General features: G+C 35.7%; 1 protein-coding gene across 1 annotated transcript; it reads left to right on the top strand.

Annotated features, from left to right (window-relative positions):
- The first annotated feature begins 17,197 nt into the window (after positions 1-17,197).
- LOC145037344 (Endosomal targeting BRO1-like domain-containing protein) lies at positions 17,198-19,908 on the top strand. Its single transcript, XM_078985983.1, has 10 exons — positions 17,198-17,820; positions 17,901-17,975; positions 18,049-18,104; positions 18,191-18,323; positions 18,414-18,510; positions 18,602-18,668; positions 18,930-19,118; positions 19,202-19,356; positions 19,430-19,531; positions 19,602-19,908. The coding sequence occupies exons 1-10, from the start codon at positions 17,619-17,621 to the stop codon at positions 19,762-19,764; spliced, it is 1,239 nt and encodes a 412-aa protein (XP_078842109.1). The 5' UTR covers positions 17,198-17,618; the 3' UTR covers positions 19,765-19,908.
- Positions 19,909-20,620: the final 712 nt, after the last annotated feature.

The following is a 20,620-nucleotide window of genomic DNA, read 5'->3' as shown; positions in this document are numbered from 1 at the left end:
GTTATGAGTGCGGAGTAGCGGGACACTTCCGAAGGGACTGCCTGGAGTCAAACATCATGAATGCTGGTGGAGGAGGCCGAGTAGTCGCAATGGGCCAAGAGGAGGCTATTGCAGACCCCACGGTTATTCTGGGTACATTTCTCCTTGATAACTTAGTTACGTACGTTCCATTTGATAGTAGGGACGCAGAGGAGTTCCGTGAGTCACAAGTTAAAAAAAAAAAAAAAAAAAAAAATCTACTCGAACAAACACCCCAACCATTAAACAAAACTTTCATAGTAGAAATAATAGAGATAGACTAAAAAGCACTGAAAACACACACGTAGAATGCACTATTTCACTAACAAACGTCTTACAATGAGAAGTACCGACATCAGCATTCGACGTGGATTGGTGTAGCCCTACCCATACCAGTTCCATGTGTTGTAAAAGACCCTTTCACCTTAACCATCGACTAACGAAACTCGATCGATTTATAATGACAAACCCGACACAAACACCAATTGGTTTCTACTTTCAAAACCCCGAAGTACTCATGTGAGGAATCTTTACAACCTTCCCGTAGTATCCCCCAATAGATCATTTAGAAAAACCACGCTTACAACAAGTCAAATCCAAGCTCAGAAACTAGCATTGAATCCAACCATGAACTTCAAAACATGGCTGCCCTAATTCATCGAGTGAATATGCTAACATTTAGAAGAACATAAATAAATAAACCCAAAAAACGCACGATCCCGATCGGTTGCAGTAATAGGCGGAGAAATGAAGGTCCGCTGAAACACGCACATTAGGATCTAGATTCATAAAGGAACAAGATGAACAAATGGACCATAAGCACTCACGCCTGCCCGCAAGTATTGGAGTCCCAGTCAAAATGCGAATTTGGGACGAAATTCTCTCTAATGGGGGGATAATGTAACAATAGCAAAATTCAGGTCAAAATTTAAAATTTTCTAAAACTGTAATTAAGTATACTAAGTGGTAGATATTGTAACAAGGTTTTCATACATATAAAGAACACTAAAATCCGAGTTATAACGAAGAAGTTATGACCATTCTAAGTTTCCCGACGAAAATCGGCAATACGAAATTACATAAAAACGCAAAGTTTCAATGAAACACTTTTTGACCTTAGGTGTCTAAATGAAAGTCATAGATATCATCAAACCGTAACCGTACATAAAAAGAACGTCCAAATCTGACTTCGTATGAGGAAGTTGTGATTTTTCTAAGTTACAGATATAGCAGTAGACAACTAAAAACTCGAAATAGAGATCGAGAGACTTTTGGCCAAAACAACCTAAATGAGAATCAAAGGGATCAATAATTCTAGCGCAACGGTAGAAAGTCTGACGAAAACGGACGTCGGATGAAGAAGTTATGGAACTTTAACGGACTTTTCCTGTCCCGACCTATTAAAAATATAATATTAAAAATAAAGTCAAAACTAGCCAACGGAGTCTAAACAAAAGTTGTAGATCGTAGTCTCACCTTCGCGTGGATATAAAGAACGTCGAAAACGGAGTTCGTATGAGAAAGATATGAATTTTTGAAGTTTGTTAATTAATTTAAATATAAATTAAATTAAAGTCCGGTATTATCCGAAGAAGGAGTCATCGGTCCGATCCCTAGTACGCCCAGCGTACTCAGATGCTAGGCTCCGGTTCGTCCACGTCGCTCCAATGTTTCGACCGAGGATGCGCTCATGCATGACGCATGAGTACGCAGCGCGTACTCTAGTACGCCCCGCGTAACGCAACCCCCTCAGACCCCTATAAAAAGGATGCGAGGGTGCCAGCCAAAATTGCTAATTTCCTTCCTTTCTCGCACCGAAGCTCTGCGTTTCAACCCTTGGAATCATCCCAAAGGCCCGTTTTTCATATCCAAGGTGGGAAGAAAGTTTTACACTCCCGAGACTCCCGAGATTTCCCGAGAATCTCGAGAGATCCGCTTTCTCGAGTAGAAGTTATGCTCGGTTTTCGTCACGCTTTCTTCAATCAATCAAGTGAGTTCATACCCCTTTCAAACACACTTTAAATACATTTTAAATGCTTTTATACTCTTTTAGGGGGGAATACAAGTAAACATACGGTTATGATCGTGTATTTTATAAAGTTTCACTTCACTTGTTTTATCGAATAAATCACTTGGAACTCATTACTATTATGGAAAACTCTTGTCATACTTTGCATGCATCAGACATTATACAAAGTATATAATGATTTCAAAGTAACTTTCGTTGTTAAGTCGTTTTATACATTCTAAAAAAACTTATGATTTTGCTTTGTCAAACATTGTGAAAAAGGGATAAACTTTGCATAGAAAACTATCACTTTAATACGGGCTTAATTGAGAATCCATGAGATGTGTATATTTTCAAACGTTACTTTTCTTTATTAGAAAGTAATGCTGCAAGTCCTGTCTATAACCAGAGTCTCCCGTTCGGAGAACGTGTCAAATGTGTATAGATCTATACGGGAAGTCATGATCCCGCGCCCTGACTGTTAGCTACAGTCCGTCTTTTGGGGTGACAGTTGGCATAACGCTGCGACGCCTGAAGAACGTCGTTACAGGCATATTATGTTTAGTATGGTTATAAAACTCATCGGATATACAATTATTATGGTATTATGCTTTTATGAACGAGTAGCTATTAAAACTATTCTTCATCTAATAAATGCGATCTTCGTATAGTTTTACTATATAAAAGTATGACACAACTTTTGAGAACGTCGGTTTCTTGCGATTTTTGATCTTAGAGACTGCCATTTATGTTAGGAAAATAAGGGTTTCTCCTGCATACAAACCAAACAACTAATAGGAAAATAAGGGATTTTCCTGGTGCAATTATTTACAACTTATAACACAAACATTTATATGCATTTCATACTTTTATAAGAAAATAAGGGTTTTTCTTGGAAAACACAACAACTCGTATCTCAACCATTAGGGAAAATATGGGATTTTCTGGATCTAATACATTCACTTTCAACACAACAAATCACAACTCTTTACATTTGAAATGCTGCGTTTTCTGGAAAATATACACCCATTTTGGAATGGCATCCAATTTTTCTAAACTACTTATGAACTCACCAACTTAATTGTTGACACTTTTTCTTTGAAATAACTTGTATTCTCAGGGAACCGCTAAGCAGGTTTGGAAATCAACTTTTAGGATTAACGCGCTGGCGTTAATTACTTCTTTTGGATGATGTTTATGTATTTATCTTTTGAACATGTAATGAATAGAATTATGTAAACATCTTGGAAACTTTAATATATATGGTGGTGTGTACTTTCATTTCTATGAACTGTTATGATACTAAATATGACGTCCTCCGCCCCCGAACGTTTCCGCCGTTCTGGTTTGGGGGTGTGACATTTATGGAGTGATCTTTTATTGTTAGGATCAATATATAGGTTATAGTGATCTTGATTTCTGGCGGGATCCTGAGGGAATATCCTAGGTTAGCCAATGCGTCTGCTTCAATGTTTTTTTCTCTGGGAACTTGACTTACGCTAAAATCTTTGAATTTGGAAGCTAATATTTAGAGGATCTGGAGGTGCAATGCTAGTCTTTCGCCTTTTACTATATAGGATCCATTAAAATTATTACTTAATAATAAGGAATCAAAAAAAATACCTGAAGATCCTTAATTTGATGATCCTTGGCCAACTGTAGTCCCACAATCAATGCTTCATATTCGACCTCATTCTTGGTTGCATCGAATTCACAGTTGATTTCCTAGGGTTTGATGTGCCCCTGTGTCCATTTTATTATCATCCATAGGCATTTAATATTGGAGGATCTATCAGTGAAGAGTGTCCATCTTCCCATGCTTTCTTCTTTTTGGTGTTCCTTGCTTTCTAACTTTGCTTCAGGTTTTAGATCATCATTGAAACCAACCACATAGTTTGGTAGTTCTTGTGATTTTATTGCTGATCTTGGTTCATATTTGATGTCATATATGCTTAGCTTCATGGATGACTTTGCCATCCTACCTGACATCTCTTGTTTTCGCATAACATTCTTAATGGGGTAATTAGTTCTTACATGTATAGTATGTGTTTCAAAATAGTGTCCTAATTTTGTGGAAGTAGTTACTAATGCAAGTATTAGTTTTTCAAGATAGGAGTACATAGTCTCAAGATCCAAGAGACTTTTACTTACATTGTAGATGGGATTTAGTCCCCCTTAAGATCCTTCGCTAAAACTGCGCTTATAGAGTTAGAGGATACTGAAAGGTATAGAAGCAGCAGTTCCTCATCTAATGGTTTCACTATTAAGGGTCCTAAACTTAAATACTTTTTAAGTTCCTGAAAAACATCCTCATGTTCTTTGTTCCACTAAAACCTTTTATTTTCTTTAAGATGTCATAGAAAATGTAACACCGTAAATTTTCAAACAAAATTTTCAATTTAAAATTACCAACCCGTAACTCAAGGCCCAACCCGTAACTCAAGTCAAGAAGGCACGCCCAACACAAGGGCCCACTAATGGCCCAATCTTCCCAATTAGGCCCAACCTTAAATGGACCTAACCCTCAATCCCAACAATCGTTTACTAAATCCCAGGAGGGTGAAAAGACCATTTTGCCCCTCAGAATTTACATTTGCTTGAAAAACCGAAAAGTCAACACTTGCCACGTACGCTGGGTGTATGTCTCTCTACATTAGGCATACGCTTAGCCATGCATGCAACGGGGAGAATCAGTGCTACGTTGCGCGTAGTTGAGAGTATGCTCGACATACGTCCCAGACTTGCTTACCCCACTCAAGTGGTCTTAATCTGTTAAGACAAGGGATACCCTCTCAGATCTCGGTCAAATGAAGTCTGTTATAACATAAAGTTGGTGACTTTAAGCTAAATCAAGGTTGAACAAGTCAAGATCTCATACACTCTCACTTTTTCCACCATAAAATCCACATATCTCATAGATTGGGAGATCTTGACCACCAAGACTCCATTTTTATGAACTTATACCATCTAAAGACATCAAAAGGGACAAGTACAAGGTTCTTGGGTTGACCAACTCAAAAAGCTTCAAGCTTTGGGGACATACACTGTAAAATGGACCATTAAATGAACCATGAAGAAGAAGAGCATCCTCAAGGAAACTCAGATCCAAGAGCTTGAATGGCAACTCTTCTTCCTTTAAATTTCATTCTTCTCAAAAGAATCCCCCAAGATCACTTCATAAGCCTCCAATGCTCACACAAGCCAAGAAAAGAGATTTAGGGTTTAATGGGAAGTAAGATGCTTGAATGGTGGCTGAACATGAGGGCATATTGTTCCTTAAATAGGGATACTCCAAGACATTAGTGTTTTCTTCCAGGACCTAGTACGTTGGGCGTACTAGGTGGCCTTCACGTCTCTTCCACGCATATGAGTACGTCGAGCGTATACATAATGACGCACTGCGTACTCGAATTCCACACATCTCAAAATAAGGACTCACCTTACCAAATCTTCAAACTTTCATTGCTTCCTCGACATAACCCTGATTCCCACGAACCTCTTACCCTCGGATAGTTTACGAGATGCCCTAAGCTCCTAGCAGCCGTCGCAACCCATGGAATCCCTCATGCACAGTTGTAGCCCATGAACCCTAATCACGGATGATTAGAAACAAGATGTTATAGAAAAGTTTACACCTCTCTGAGGATCTTGAGATGAATCTGTTTAGGGCTGCTACTTTTACTGTTAGTCTTTGAATATACTTTTTCGAGGATGGGGATCTTAGATTGATGATGGCCTTTATTTGCTTCGGTCATGCTTATATTCCTCTTTTAGTCACCATCTATCTAAGGAACTTGTCTGGTCTTATTCCAAAATGGCATTTGGAAGGATTTAGCTTTATGTTGTCTTCGTCTAGTATATTGAAGGCATTTTCAATATCCTTGAGGTGATCTTGACCTTTCTTTGATTTGAACACCATGTCATCGATGTAGACTTCCACGGTGTCCCTTATTTTATCCTTAAACATCCGGTTAACTAGCCTTTGGTATGTTACACCTGCGTTTTGATACCAAAGGGCATAATAGTATAACAATATATACCTTTTGGGGTTATTAATGTGCTATCCTCTTGGTCATATAGTTCCATTTGAAGTTGTTGGTACCCTACTGATGAATCCATGAACATTAGCAGTTCATGGCCAACCATAGAATCTATCATGGAATCTATGTGTGGCAGGGGAAATGATCCTTAGGGAAAGCCTTATTAAGATCTTTATAGTCCACATATACTCTCCATTTACTATTCTTCTTTTATACAACATCCACATTGGCTAGCCACCTTGGGAACTTGACCTACTTGATCATCCCTGTCTTAAGAAGTTTTTCTACTACTTCTTGGATCATTTGATTTATTTCGGGTGCAAACTTCCTTCTTTTTTGATGTATAGGTCTGAAAGAAGGATTAATGTTAAGTTTGTGAGTTATAATATTTTTTTTTCTATGCCTATACTGCCTTCATGCTTCCATGCGAAGGGTTTCCTTCTTTCTTTCAGGAACTTTATTATATGATTTTTTATGTTTTCTAGATTTGGACCCTATGAGTATTTTTGCATTGGGATCCTTAAGGTCAATGGGCACTTCTTTTGTATCTTGTTCTTCGGCTTCTAGTACATATCATGCCCTTTTCTTTAATTGCTATCCTTGTCATGGGACTGTAAAAGTATTCATTGATGTCTTGTAGCACTCTTTGGATTCTTGTTGGTTACTTGCGATCTTTACTGTCTCCCATGGGGTGGGTGTCTTTACATATTGATGGGATTGCCTTCATGTCATGGATCCATGACCTTCATAGTATAGTATTATAGGAGGATAATGTATCGATTATAAAAAATTGTTACATAGAGTTGACCTCTTCTATGTAGATAGGCAAGTTTATTTCACTGATTGTATGCTTTGTTTTGCCATTGAATCCTATTAGCACTGAGGATCTTTTGACTATTTGGAACTCGGGGATGTTTATTCTTTTTAAAGCATAATGTTGACTGAGGATCCTACGCCGACTAGGATTCTTCTATCAAAATCGTTGTCGATGTAAAGGTTGACCATCAGTCCATCGTGATTGGGATCCTGGGTGTCAGCTCTATCTGTTTCATTGAAGGTGATCTCCTTGTCGTTTGTGATTGACATGTTCTTTTGAGGCCTTTCTTCTTTCTCTAATTACGACACTTTGGCATGTCTTTTGTTGCAGAATAAGAGGTACCATCTATGCCAGATCCTCCCGAGATAACATTGATTACCTTGGCATCCGCAGGAGAGGATCTTGGTTTCTCTATGATCTTATGAGAATCATTGTTATTTTTCTTTGGATCTTTCTTTTCTCCTACACATGCTATCTTTGAGATATTTGTTGCTGAGTAGGTAAATAATCTCCTTCCTGAGGGCTACGCAATCTTCGGTAACGTGACCAAAGTCCTCGTGAAGAAGCAAAGGCTATTGGTAAATCTTTACAACTCATATTCCAACATCAAAACCATTAATTTTGAAGGTTGATCCAGTGATGGCAACTACAACAACTACAAGGCCAAATTCTAAAGGCATTGTAATTGGGTCGACAGTGAAGGTAGTTCTTCAAAACCCAAGTAAATTGAAATAGATCAAGGGAGAGGAAAAGGGATTGTTGTAGAAAAATCAAAAGAAGAAAGAAAAGATGAAATCGATGCAGAAATAGAAAAGTAGCACCAAATTCAAAGTCTCTTGAGGCTTTGTCAAAATGATCATCCTACTATGAACAAAGGTGATCCAAAGAAGCTATATATTTATGAGAATATCGAAGCAAGAGTAGCTTACAATGAATGTATGTGTTTGAAAGGAAACCAAGGAATTAAGAGTTATGTCCTCGAGAATTCTGGCATGAATCAGCTTGATTTTCCAATCAATGAGATGATGTTTCTCACAGCTCAGTATAAAATTGTTTATCAATTTAAGAATAAAGATGATTTTATTCATATGAAGCTGAGATTTCATGTTGTGCTGGGAAAGGAACAGGAAGAGGTTTGGTCATTCATTAAGATTGTTCAGGTGGTGAGTATAACCAATGATGTGTTGTTCGAGAATATGCTGCAAAATTTATGATACCATGTTGTGAAGGAAAATAATCTTGCTTTCAACTTCTCAATTTCTGATTTTCCCTTGATGAATTTAAATGATCTTATTCAAGTTGCAAACATTCTCAAATACATGGATGCTTTAAAACTTCAAGGAACCAGTAAAAAAGTGTTACATTTGGGGTTAGGTAATATCAAGATTTTCATAGACAATTACTATGATTGTTTAGCATTGATAGATGTTGAGTTAGCTTTGTCAATGGGAAAAGAAATTACTATTCCTCAGTCAGTGTTGTAGAGTCAAGATGATTTAAAGGAGTATGTAGATGGGGAGATATGTTTAAAGCCATTGGGGATAGTTTTCGTTGGAAAAAGCCAAAAAGGCAAGCTAACGAATTTTTTATTACAATCATGTGATGTTGAAACATATACAACTGCTCAATATACAAACTTAATTGTTTATATGAATACTTGTAAGAAGAATAATGTAGGAGATAAGGCAGAACTGAAGAAAGTAATGAATTGGTATGTAGAGATAAGAAGAACATTGCATTTGGCTGCTCAAGTTTTGATAACCTGATTTCAACACTACTTACAAAGGGGGAGATTGTAAGAGACAAAGTATATTGTAAGGTGTCGAAGGTTATTATGTATTCGATAGTTATGTAATGTTATTACAAAGGCACATTTATTTCGAAGCTGTAATATTTTAGCCATTTGTATTTTTTTGTGTGCTTTCTACTTTTCCTATAAATAGGAAAGGATACATAATATAGATAGAACTTTTTGAGAACTTTTGGAACTCTTCTATCTATAAACTCTTTGTATCGTGAAAGCATAATAGAGTTGAAACCAAATTATATTTACTCCGTGTTCTTAATTCATTTCAATTCTGATCTCATTTCATTACTTGATTAAATAGCTTCTACACATTCATGATACTTCATCCTCTCATCGTTGCCTTTATTGATCCTCATCAACAACCAAGGAATTCCCAAGTAGTATAGTCAAGTCATTGCAGCTACTGATGTCATGTTCGATACAGATCATAAGCATAAACAATACAACATGGGCCTTACTACATTATTCTGTATTTACAGGCCTAAAATCCCTTAATCTCTCATCCCAAGACACCACACCTATGCTTATGCGCTGTGACATCCCTAATTTCTCAGCCAGAAAAGATCGATTGGTTTATTCTTTGTTTTATAAATCAGAGTAATCATTTAAAGAAAATGGTTGCGGAATTTTTTCCCAAAACAAGATATGGTAAAAACTTATCAAAACATTTCTCAAAGAGAATGTATTTTCATTAAATAATAAAACCTAGGGATGTCATGTTCCGATACAGACACATAAGCATAAACAGAACATACATTCATTTACTCTAGTGATTTACAACTCCTTTAATCTATCAGTGCAAAGCAACTTCGTATCGATACCTTTGATACAATTAAACTGAGTGGGTCAGGCTTGGGAGCCTGGTGAGCATATAGGGTTTTCAACCTACAATAATATAATTATTATATTCAATCATCAAACAATCAACCCAATTACCCATCCCCATTATCTTCTTTTAATCTTCCCTAAAGATATTATCCTAAGGGTCATCTCCTATTTCATATTTACCGCTTATCTCCTTACATCTTATATCCTTATATGCTTGTTCCTAAGAACCTTTCCTAAGGATCATCGCCTACATTGCATAGACAATACTAATTCGGGGATCACTCCCTCATTATATGGCTAGTAAGGGTTAGGGTATCATCGCATGATTACGCAGCCACAACATCGCCTGGACTCGTAAATCATAATAAGGGTTAGACTATCATCGCATGAATACGTAGCCACAACATTGCCTGGACTCGTAATTCATAGTAAGGGTTAGTCTATCATCGCATGAATACGTAGCCACAACATCCCCTGCACTCGTAATTCATAGTAAGGGTTAGAGTATCATCACATGAATACGTAGCCACAACATTGCCTGGACCCGTAATTCATCACCTATAGGTTATGAGCTTGCTGGTGTTTCTACGGAATCATCTAGAATAGTCTGTGGTCACAATCTATACTCTGGTAGATGACTACATCGCCAAATTGCCACATCGCCGGTCAAGGTTATGGTATCTCCTCTCATCTCACATCACCTATTTATCATCACCTTTCTATCATCACCTATTTCTCACCACCTATTTCTCATCACCTAATTATCATCACCTATTTCTCATCACCTAATTATCATCACACATCATCTAATTCATCTACCCATGTTCTACCCAACATATTTGTAGATATAAAATACATATACATAGTAACTCATTTAATACCTATATAAAACATCAATTCCACACTTATCTCAAATAAACAACAATATATAAACACATAGCACGTATTTCATAGCAAATACTTAATATATATATATATATATATATATATATATATATATGTTAGAAGAAAGTGATCACATATTCACACGTATAAACAACAATATATATACACACAGCACGTATTTTATAAGATAATTCATATCTATGTGTAAGATGAAAGTGACTATACACTCACTTGATCAGAAGATGATCGGACAGCACTACGACTTGTAGAAGTAGTATTCTTCGGTGAAATCGGGATCACTCCACACACCGGATTTCTCGCGGGCAGAGCTTTGGCTCGGAAACTCTTTTCTTTTCGGGATCTTTGGGCTTCGGGTCTCAGGGTTTGATACCGGGGCTTCGGGGGTACTTCTTTGCACGTAAATCAAGGTAATATGGGAGAGAGATAAGAGAATGAGCAACCAAACTCGGTTGACATTTCAAACCTATTTATAGGGAAAAACTGGCCCTTTCCACGTCGTGGAACCTTTTGCCACGTCGTGAGCTTGATCTTCATTGCATGCGTCATCGCAAGTTGCATCTGGGGGGACTCCGGGAGGTTTCAGGAGAGTTTCCACGTTGTGGCACTGCTTGCCTCGTCGTGGTCTCTGACAGTTTTGGGGTTTCGCGCCCCGAACTTCAGAAATTCACAAATTTCGCATACGAACTCTGTTTTCGACGTTCTTTATATCGACGCGAAGGTGAGATTATGATCTACAACTCTCGTTTAGACTCCTTTGGCTAATTTTGACTTTATTTTTAATATATTTTAAGTATATTACTTATATATTATCTTTAGTAGGCCGGGACAGGAAAACTTCGTTATAAACTCATAACTCCTTCATCTGAACTCCGTTTTCGTCTGTCTTTTTATCGTTGGAATAATATCGATGAGATATTCAATTATCATTTAGAATGTTTTGGATAAATATTTCTCTAACGTAAATTCACTATTTACGTTACGTTGTGTTGTGCCGGTTCTGTCGCAAAACTTCGACAGGTCATAACTTCTTCGTTGTAACTTAGATTTTGGCGTTCTTTATATGCAGGGAAACCTTGTGACATATACTAAAACTTGGTTAAGATTAATACTTCTAAATAATCTTCCATCATAAAGTCATTTTTGATGTTTATCGTCTCTAAATTGACTAGCCTGGATCTACGGGTGTTACATGCGCCACTACCTGTAATACAAGAAACTGAGTGGGTCAGGCTTGGGAGCCTGGTGAGCACATAGGGTTTTCAACACACAATAAATAAGTTTATTAACTTTATCAAACCAAACAAACTCGATTACCCGTTCCCGTTATCCTCGCTTTATGTCCCTAAAACATCTAACACAAGGGACCTAGTCTAAGGACTATCATCGGGATGGACACTACTGCTAAGGGGATTCCTCAGCAATAACTGTACTTAAGGCAACCATGTGGGGGATGGAGTACACTTGGTGAGCACACAGTTCAAATAAACACACAGTTCGAATAAACACCTACAGGTTGCGAGCCTGCTAGCGTTCCACTGGACTGTCTAGAATAGCCTGTGGTCGTCATCTATACTCCGCTAGATGACTGGATCATCAATAACATCTATAACGAGGCCTCTCATTATTTTATTTTGTCACACAACAATTATTACATCTACCCATGTTTTACCCAACATATTTTGTTGATATAAAATACATATACAGTTTAAATCATTTAAAACATGTATTAAATTGTTCATCCAGCATAGATAGCAAGTATACAGATAATATGCACACACAACACGTAATTTATATAAAATACTTAATATCTATGTGTAAGCTGAAAGTAACTATGCACCCACCTGAAAAGGTGGTGATTCTGCACTCGAACAACGCTTCGATACTCTCAAAACAATTTTTCCTTCGATAAAACCTAGTATCAATACCACTAGGGTTTAGTCTAACGTCAACCGTGACTAATTAATAGTCTAGCTATTATTATTATTATTATTATATAAGCGTTAAAAAACACTCTATATAACTCATAATAATAGCCTAAATAATTATTTTAAGGTCCTTATTATGTTACTATATTAAAACCTAAGCTATACTAAAGATAGGTTAGGTGTAGCTCACTTACAACGAGTTTTTTCTCAAAACCGGGCTTCGCTGGAGCAGCATTTCCGAGCCGAAAGGATCTTTTCTCGGGGCTTTGGGAGCCTCGGGGCTTCCTTCGGGTGCTAGGGGGTTTACCTAGACTTTAGGGGGCTTAAGGGAGGCTAGAGAGAGTCTAGAGAGAGAAAGAAATGCAGAAAGGTGTGAGAAACGAGAGAACCCGATACTTCTATTTATAGGGTGAAATCCTAATAGACTCGCCGGGTTAGTTCACAGACTCGCCGAGTTGGTGCCACGTGCCATCACCTAATGGCTTTCCTTGGGGAGAAAGCCTTGGCCCATATTCAGCCATGTCACCCCTTTCGCAACAGCACCCTGGCGACTTCTAAACTAGTAACTTTCGCATACGAGCTCCGTTTTCAACGTTCTTTATATCCATGCATAGTTAAAAAAAAGATCTACAACTTTCATTTAGACTCCATCGGCTAATTCTCGACCAATCTTAAATTTAACAGTAGGAGGAGATTAGACTGCTAAATGACTGTGAAGAATTTGTAACTCCTTCATACGGACTCCGTTTTCGTCTGTCTTTTTACCGTTGAGTTCCTACTAATGAGATATTCAACTCTCATTTAGGTCATGTAAGCCAAAAACCGCTAGAATAAAAATTCAAGTTTCGGGCTGTACACTACTAAGCCGAATCTTAGAAAAATCATAACTTCCTCATACGAAGTCAGATTTGAGCGTTCTTTTTATGGATGTTCTCGGTTTAACATATACTACAACTTTGATTTATATCACTAAGGCTAAAATTCCTCCATCGTAAATTCACTATTTACGTCTCCCAGGGTCGTGCCGGTTTTGCCGTAAAACTTCGACGGGTCGTAACTTCTTCGTTATAACTCGGATTTCGGCGTTCTTTATATCCCCGGAATCCTTGTTTCGACCACTACAACTTTATGTAGAGATATAGGACTTATCACACACTTCAATTTTGACGCTTATTTTTATTCTTTATTTATTAAATATTTATAAATACATAATAAGCATAAAAATTCACATAATACTCAAATATTTCATCTTTATTACTTCAAAACGAGTTACAATAGTTGACCTAGACTATTACATTGTCTAAAATGTTTAGCCGTGAAACCCGAACGTTACAGTATTTATTATAAGATCCTTTAGTTTGAGATAATTATTTGTACTAAAAATGTTATAATATACTGGGATTTTTCATAAACCAAGATGTTATGATTTTTAAAGTGTAACGAAAAAACGATCTTGAAAAATAAGGGATGTCACATATGGCGATGCCAGTACATGCGGGGTGATCACGAGTATCCGATAATAATGTTAGAAACAATGGTGTCACATGATTTATGGATGTGGCATGCATTTTTAGGTCCCACGAATTTAATAATGACATCAATATCCATGACCAGTCTCCTTTTTTCAATGACCTAATAATGGAAAAAAAAAAGCTTGAGTGTCTGTTTGAAGTTAATGAAGTGGAATACAAGGTCATGTATTATCTTGTTGATGTCATATATCCTGAGTTGGTTGTGGTAGTCAAATACTTAATATGTCTATAAGATGAGTAAATCAAACTGAAGCAAGCACACAAATCAATAATGAAAGATGTGGAGTGGACACTTGGTGTCTTTAAGTCACGTTGGCACATACTTTCACACCCGGCACAAGCAATGACTCCTAAAAAACTACGACAAATCATTTACGCATACATTATATAATATAACATGTTTTAGAACACTAAGGCTAGAGGGAGTGGTAACACTCCTAGCACCTTGACACATCACTTTTTTGCCTGCCATGTCATCTTTTTGTCTTAACACCTAAATCTTAGCATTTTATAAGAAGTGGTAACACTCTTAGCACACCATTTTTTTTCAAAATTAATTAAATTATATTTTTTTAAATAATTTTTTTAAACCACAAACAATTAATATCAAATAAATTATATTTTTTAAAACATAATATTTTTTAAAACACAACATTTAATATTAATTTTAAAAAGTTACAATTAAATTTTGCAGGGGGTTTTATGCCAATTCTAAAAATTTATGTTGTAAAAGAAATTGTAAGTTGGGGTTGAATCTATCATAAAGCTAAAATCAAGGGATCAAAACTACAAAATTGTGAAATCTGTGTCATCTTCCTCGTTTTCCACCTGACGAACAAATTGAGAATATTTCTTCTATTTTTAACCAGTAAATTTCAATTTAATGGAAACAAATCCATTTGCAAATAATATTGTTTCATTTCTTTCTCTCTCCTCTCGCTGGACCCTTGGCGAACTCCTGCTAACGAACTTCATAGCGAATATTAAGGAGTGGTGTAGTGCCTCTTGACGAGGCTGTTGGTGAGAGGGGTGGCGAATCCACTCCCTCCAGCCTAAGGAGATGCATAGTATAACTAAAATGAACCGAAAGATGAAGATGAAAATGAACACTGAGAAAGAAATTCATCTCAAAGTGTACACCTATAAGTGAATGATAACCTTTGTTCCAATTGGGTGAAACATATTTATGCTAATCTTTAAATGTAGTCTTATGTTATTTTTTGTTTTATCTTATATTTATGTAAAGTTTTAATTTAATGAAACAAATCAAAGGATATTAATGTTTTATTTGCATTTATTTTTATTTTTAGAACTATAAAATAAAATAAAACTAGTATTTTGTCACCTCGTGCGTTGTTGCATAGAGCACATTTTCAAAGTGAATCACATAAATATAAAATAAAATTTTGATCGAAATAATTATATGTAGAGGATGCGGGTAAAAATAATTTTTGATATTGTATCTTGATTGGTACACCATACACTATACAAATGATAATTATTTAAGAAATTATAATGATAAAAAACAATATTAGTAAAAACCAAAACTATTAAAGACAAATATGTAAGAGACTAAAAACGTAATTTTAAAATATAGTAAGAGATCAAAATTAAGATACCAATAATTTGATTTTAAAATTATAGGGATAAACTTCAAAATTAGTTTAGGATACAAAATATAAATAATGAAATTTAAGGGAGGAAAATGAGAAAAGATTCAAAGTCAAAGTACATATTAAGATATAGAAAATAAATAAAAGAGACGGCTATATTTTTGCTTACCACATTACAGTATGTCAAATACAATCATTCAAATACCGTTTGAAATGAAATAGTTATTTCTCCTCACAAACCCATTTTGTTATTTAATATACACTAAGGTTTGGACCGTCCGCACGATGTTGTGGAAGCCCGTTACATTAAAAAACACAGCACGACATAGATATGATTTGTGGGAGAAATTTTGAGACAACTTTTGACATAGTTACTTTCAACCATAACAAAAAAAATTATGTAATGAAACAAAATGTAACTTTAATGCACAATGTAACTTATTTGTATTTGCTATATAGAATATAAATTACAAATATTAACAATGCCGTAAAAGTTTATAACGTTTAAATAAAAAGTAATTTTAATAAAAATAAAAATTATAACATATTTATGTAAGAGACTAAAAACGTAACTTCAAAAATATAGTAATGGATCATAATCACAACTTGTAAAATACCAATAATTTAATTTTAAAATTATAAAATGTGAAAACTGTTAAATAAAAATTTCTTGAAGGGAGAAAATATAAATATGAAAATTTGCTATATGACCGAATACTAAATCTTTATTTTCAAAAGATTTTTTTTGTCTTAAATGCATCAAAATATGTAACTTAATTTGATTGTAGACATTTTGACTTTGTAATGTTAATGTTATGACTCCTAAAATCCAACGGGTGATGCATAGTAATAAATATCAATATATCATTAGATTTGTCTTTCTTTAACATTTCAAGAAAGAGATGAAATCCTTATACTCTGTACAACTAAAAGAGATATCTTTAACCGAAGCAATAAGATCATTGAGATATCTTTAGATGGGAAAACAACTTCGTTTTGAATATCAATAGTTAACAAAACACATGGAGATGAAATTGATGAGATTATCTTCAAGAGTTGATGAACAATAATAGCTCAAATGAACCTTCAATTTTATTAAAGGAGGTGATAACTGTTTGATTTTTTGTCTAATTTTTCTGTCGCTATAAACTTGGATGGGTAAAGAGAAGTGAACTTGATATGATATGCCCTGTCATTTGCCCAAAATATCCACATATTGGTCTTAATTTCGAAAGAAGAAAGGTAACAACGATGTTTAATGAGCAAATTTGGTCATTTTGGTAGTATATAGTGTAAAAAAAAATTAACAAATGCAGAACGACATATGATTACCTTCCAAATAATTAACCCAAAGATTTATTAGTAGCAAATCGACCAACTTATTTTAACATGAGGTAAAATTATTTACGTTGATAAATTCCCGAATCTGAGTAAACTCTTATTTTGCCACTTTTAATAGTAGTTTTGTTTGGAACGACATCGGATCCTTGTAATAACTTCATTATTAATTTATGAATGCATATTTTAATATGTTACTGATTTTTCTTTATCAATTTATGCATTGCATTAGTCGGTTGCATGAATTAGTAACAATGTAAACACACAATAATCGATGAAAATTTTATTTTACTACATAAACTAGTTAATAAAAAATATATAAATTAATTGGTTATCCTTTCTATAATCAATTGTTCAAAGGTAAGGCGTTAGAGAAGATGAAACAAGTCACTTTTACCAAGATGAAGTTCAATCATGGCTACCCTGGTCCTTGATCTGCGCTCATCCAACACAGTAACCCATGTACATGCACATGCTAACGCCATGAATGAATTCACAAAGAGATCTGAGCTCAGCTTCCCCATTTATTTAATCCAATTCCAGGTGTATGAAACAATGTACACCATTTAATTTCCCATATTGCAGACAGCTTCTAGTTGCACGAATGCTTCTATCAAATCAAAATTGGAGTAAAGAATCCATCAAATCACGTATCCTTCTTCCCATCTCCATCTGACATCCACTACACAAGAAGCTTCATACACATCACCTCATCTGCCTAATATTCCTGTGAATTGTCTATAGAATAGCGATTTATGATCGATAATCACAACGTACAACTTCACAATGGGGTGTGCAGCTTCTGTTTACAGGGTTGGAGGGAATAAGAAGCATATGAAGATCCCTCTCGTTACCATACTTTCTCCTTCAATTCGAGTTCCTATAAACTCCAATTTCCAAAAACCCCTTAAAGGCCTTGTTCCCAAGGATTTGGCTGATCGACTTACCTCTTCCCGGAATCAAATTGCTCTACTAGCGCAACAAACTGGTTCGATTCTTCTCTGTTCCCTAATTTCAATCTGTTTCTTAAACCCCTGCTGTTTTTTACGGATCTGTAACTTGTTGCAGATGTATCAGCTGTTCCTGAATTGCTACGTGCATTGGAGGAGTACTTACCATTATTAATTGGCCTCACTGATCAAGGTCTATAATGTTTTCGTATATTCGTTAGATTAAGGTATACTCGTACTAATTTCGTTGTTAATTTGCGCATCAGAACTTGGTTTCCGAGAGCTCGTTGAATTCAAATGGAAAGGTTTAGACGATCGACAAGTAAGGATTCGATTAACTCAATACCCTTTTCGATTTTCTGTTCATGTGAGTTCCTTTTGTAATCCAATATCCACTTCGATGAGCAGGAAATAAGTGTTGCAGATTCCTGGTTTGAATTACTATCTGTTGTTCATATGATGGCGATGCTGACATTAATGGAAGCAAACTCAAAACTAATTCCCAATCAAACTGTCACTACCGAAGAAGTCGAATCTACAGGTACGAAACCCTTATCTATTACGATCATCCAACTTCAAATCCGTCTCTGAAAAAGGTCGATTGATCTTTGATTTTTCTTGTTAACCATAGATAACATCAGGTGCGCTGTCGACTTATTGGTGAAGGCAGCTGGGTACCTTCAATTCTGTCTTCAAGAAATTCTCGTCCGAATTCCACCTCACATTAAGTACGTTTAGATTTTCAAATAAGCCATTGATCTTCACAAAATTCATATTAATGGACCAAATCGTGTAATTCACATCTTGCTTTATGATCAGGATGAAGCTTCCTGTAGATTTGCAGGAGAATGTAATTGAGGCCGCTTATATTCAAGCACTAGCACAGGTATGTCCCTTTTTGACAGCTTTTTACATTAGTTGATCTTTTTGGGGTCTAGTCTAATTTAGACCACACCACACTCTTATGTATTACTTTACTATTTAATAGTAATGTTAGTGTTAAACACTAACAGACTAATAGTAACAATACTACTGTATTTTAATATTCAGTAGTATTGTTACTGTTAGTGTTAAAACAGTACAGAAATTCTGTACTGTTTTGTTCTGTCTTCTTGTGTTATAAACACGGTTATGACTATCCTTTCAGGGAACAGAAATGCAGCTTGCTTCGGCTGTTGAAAGTAAAAACGCAACTTTATCTGTAAAAAGAAGACTTGCATGTGAGCAACTAAGCTATTTCGGTCAGGCACATTACTGCTTGTCCACCTGTCATGACCTCAATGGATACGGAAAAAAACATCTATCATTTATCAAATGGAAGTACCTCGAAGCAAAGGTTTGCACTTTGCATTACTAAACTTATTAAATTTACAAAAATACCCCCGCACAAGCGTTTAAATCAATATCTTTGGGTATCAGGCTGCAGCATACTACTACCATGGTCTAATCACTGACAAGGGTAGCGAACCATCGTGCCACATCAGCGCCGTGTGTTGCTTTCTTGCAGCCGAAGCAATATTAACCGAGAGCAAGAAAGCGTGTTTGAACTTTTGCCTAACGCTTCCCATAACAAGGTTAGATCCGTCATTTTACACAATTCCGTGTAGTACCAATTTGGGTATTAATTAGTTTTTGATGCTTATGAAGGGCTCCAACTGCATGGGGTGCTATGAAGCATTTGAATAAGAAGGTTCCGGAAACCGCAGTTAAAAAATCTCAAATGTACGCGTATCTTCTAGAGCAAGAAAAGTAAGTGATTGGTTTTTTTTCTGTACTACTCTATGCTGTGTTTTTTTGAGCTGACCGGGGTTGAATGCAGGGGTTTGGAAGTGTTGCCCGAACTGCCCGAGTTTGAGTTGTCGTTAAAGGCGGATGAGTATGAATTGCCAGATAAAGATGCAGCATGGGAGAGTGAAGAATGGATGATACCAAACCAGACACTTAGAAATCACTTAACAGATGATGAAGGAGATGATAAGTAAAATCATGTACAAGTATGCACATTTTGTGTATAGAAAACAATATTTTAAGGCACATGAATGGTGTATTATTGATAACCCGAAATTGCCTGTTGCATATTGGTTCGAATGTAATTGAAATTTATGCATGGTAAGTTTCCCTGATTATGACTTTGTGTATGATCTGTGTTTGTTGTTAATGTATAGTGTTTAGTAAGTAACAGCGACAGTTTTTATCCATTATTTGGACTAGTTATAAATAACTAATGTTTTGAAAGGTATAGATTTTGGTCACTCATGTTTATTTTTAGAGCAATTACGAATCAGAAACCATACATGGATTTTGCGGATAACAAACATAAATTTCCGGAATGAGTACTGCAAATGTAGTGTTGAAATTGGCTGCGTGTGGGCCTGTGTATATGATATAACAATCCAAGTTATACTTGAAACTTGAAGAGTTGATATCTATATGCTTTCTGGTGGGTTCAAATTGGCAACAAATTTTTTTGGGTTCAAACCAAACCAAATTACAACTCGGTTTGAAAACCAAGAAAACCAAACTATAAGTTTGAATTTTACAAATATAAAATCAAACATAGAATATGAAGTTACAAGCATAGAATATGAAGTTACAAACAAAACATAACAAGGTCGAGTTTTAATTGTGGAAAGGCATACGGTCCTATAGTTTAAAACAAATTTAAAAGCACTTTAAAATATTTTTGTGCAGAATTAGGTCCCGAAGTACAAAAAAAATATACAGTTTTTGTTAAAAACAAAAAGGTAGTTATCAATTTAAAATTCATCACAAGTTCAAGAGCAACCTCACAAATCGAGGCCTTCAAAATATCATTGCTATCTTCTACGCAATTCTTAA

Source organism: Lactuca saligna, chromosome 3 (genome assembly GCF_052625555.1).
Source record: "Lactuca saligna cultivar CGN05327 chromosome 3, ASM5262555v1, whole genome shotgun sequence".
Classification (NCBI taxonomy): Eukaryota; Viridiplantae; Streptophyta; class Magnoliopsida; order Asterales; family Asteraceae; genus Lactuca; species Lactuca saligna.
The sequence above is the reverse complement of the archived record's forward strand: the minus strand, read 5'-3'. Positions and strand labels throughout refer to the sequence as shown.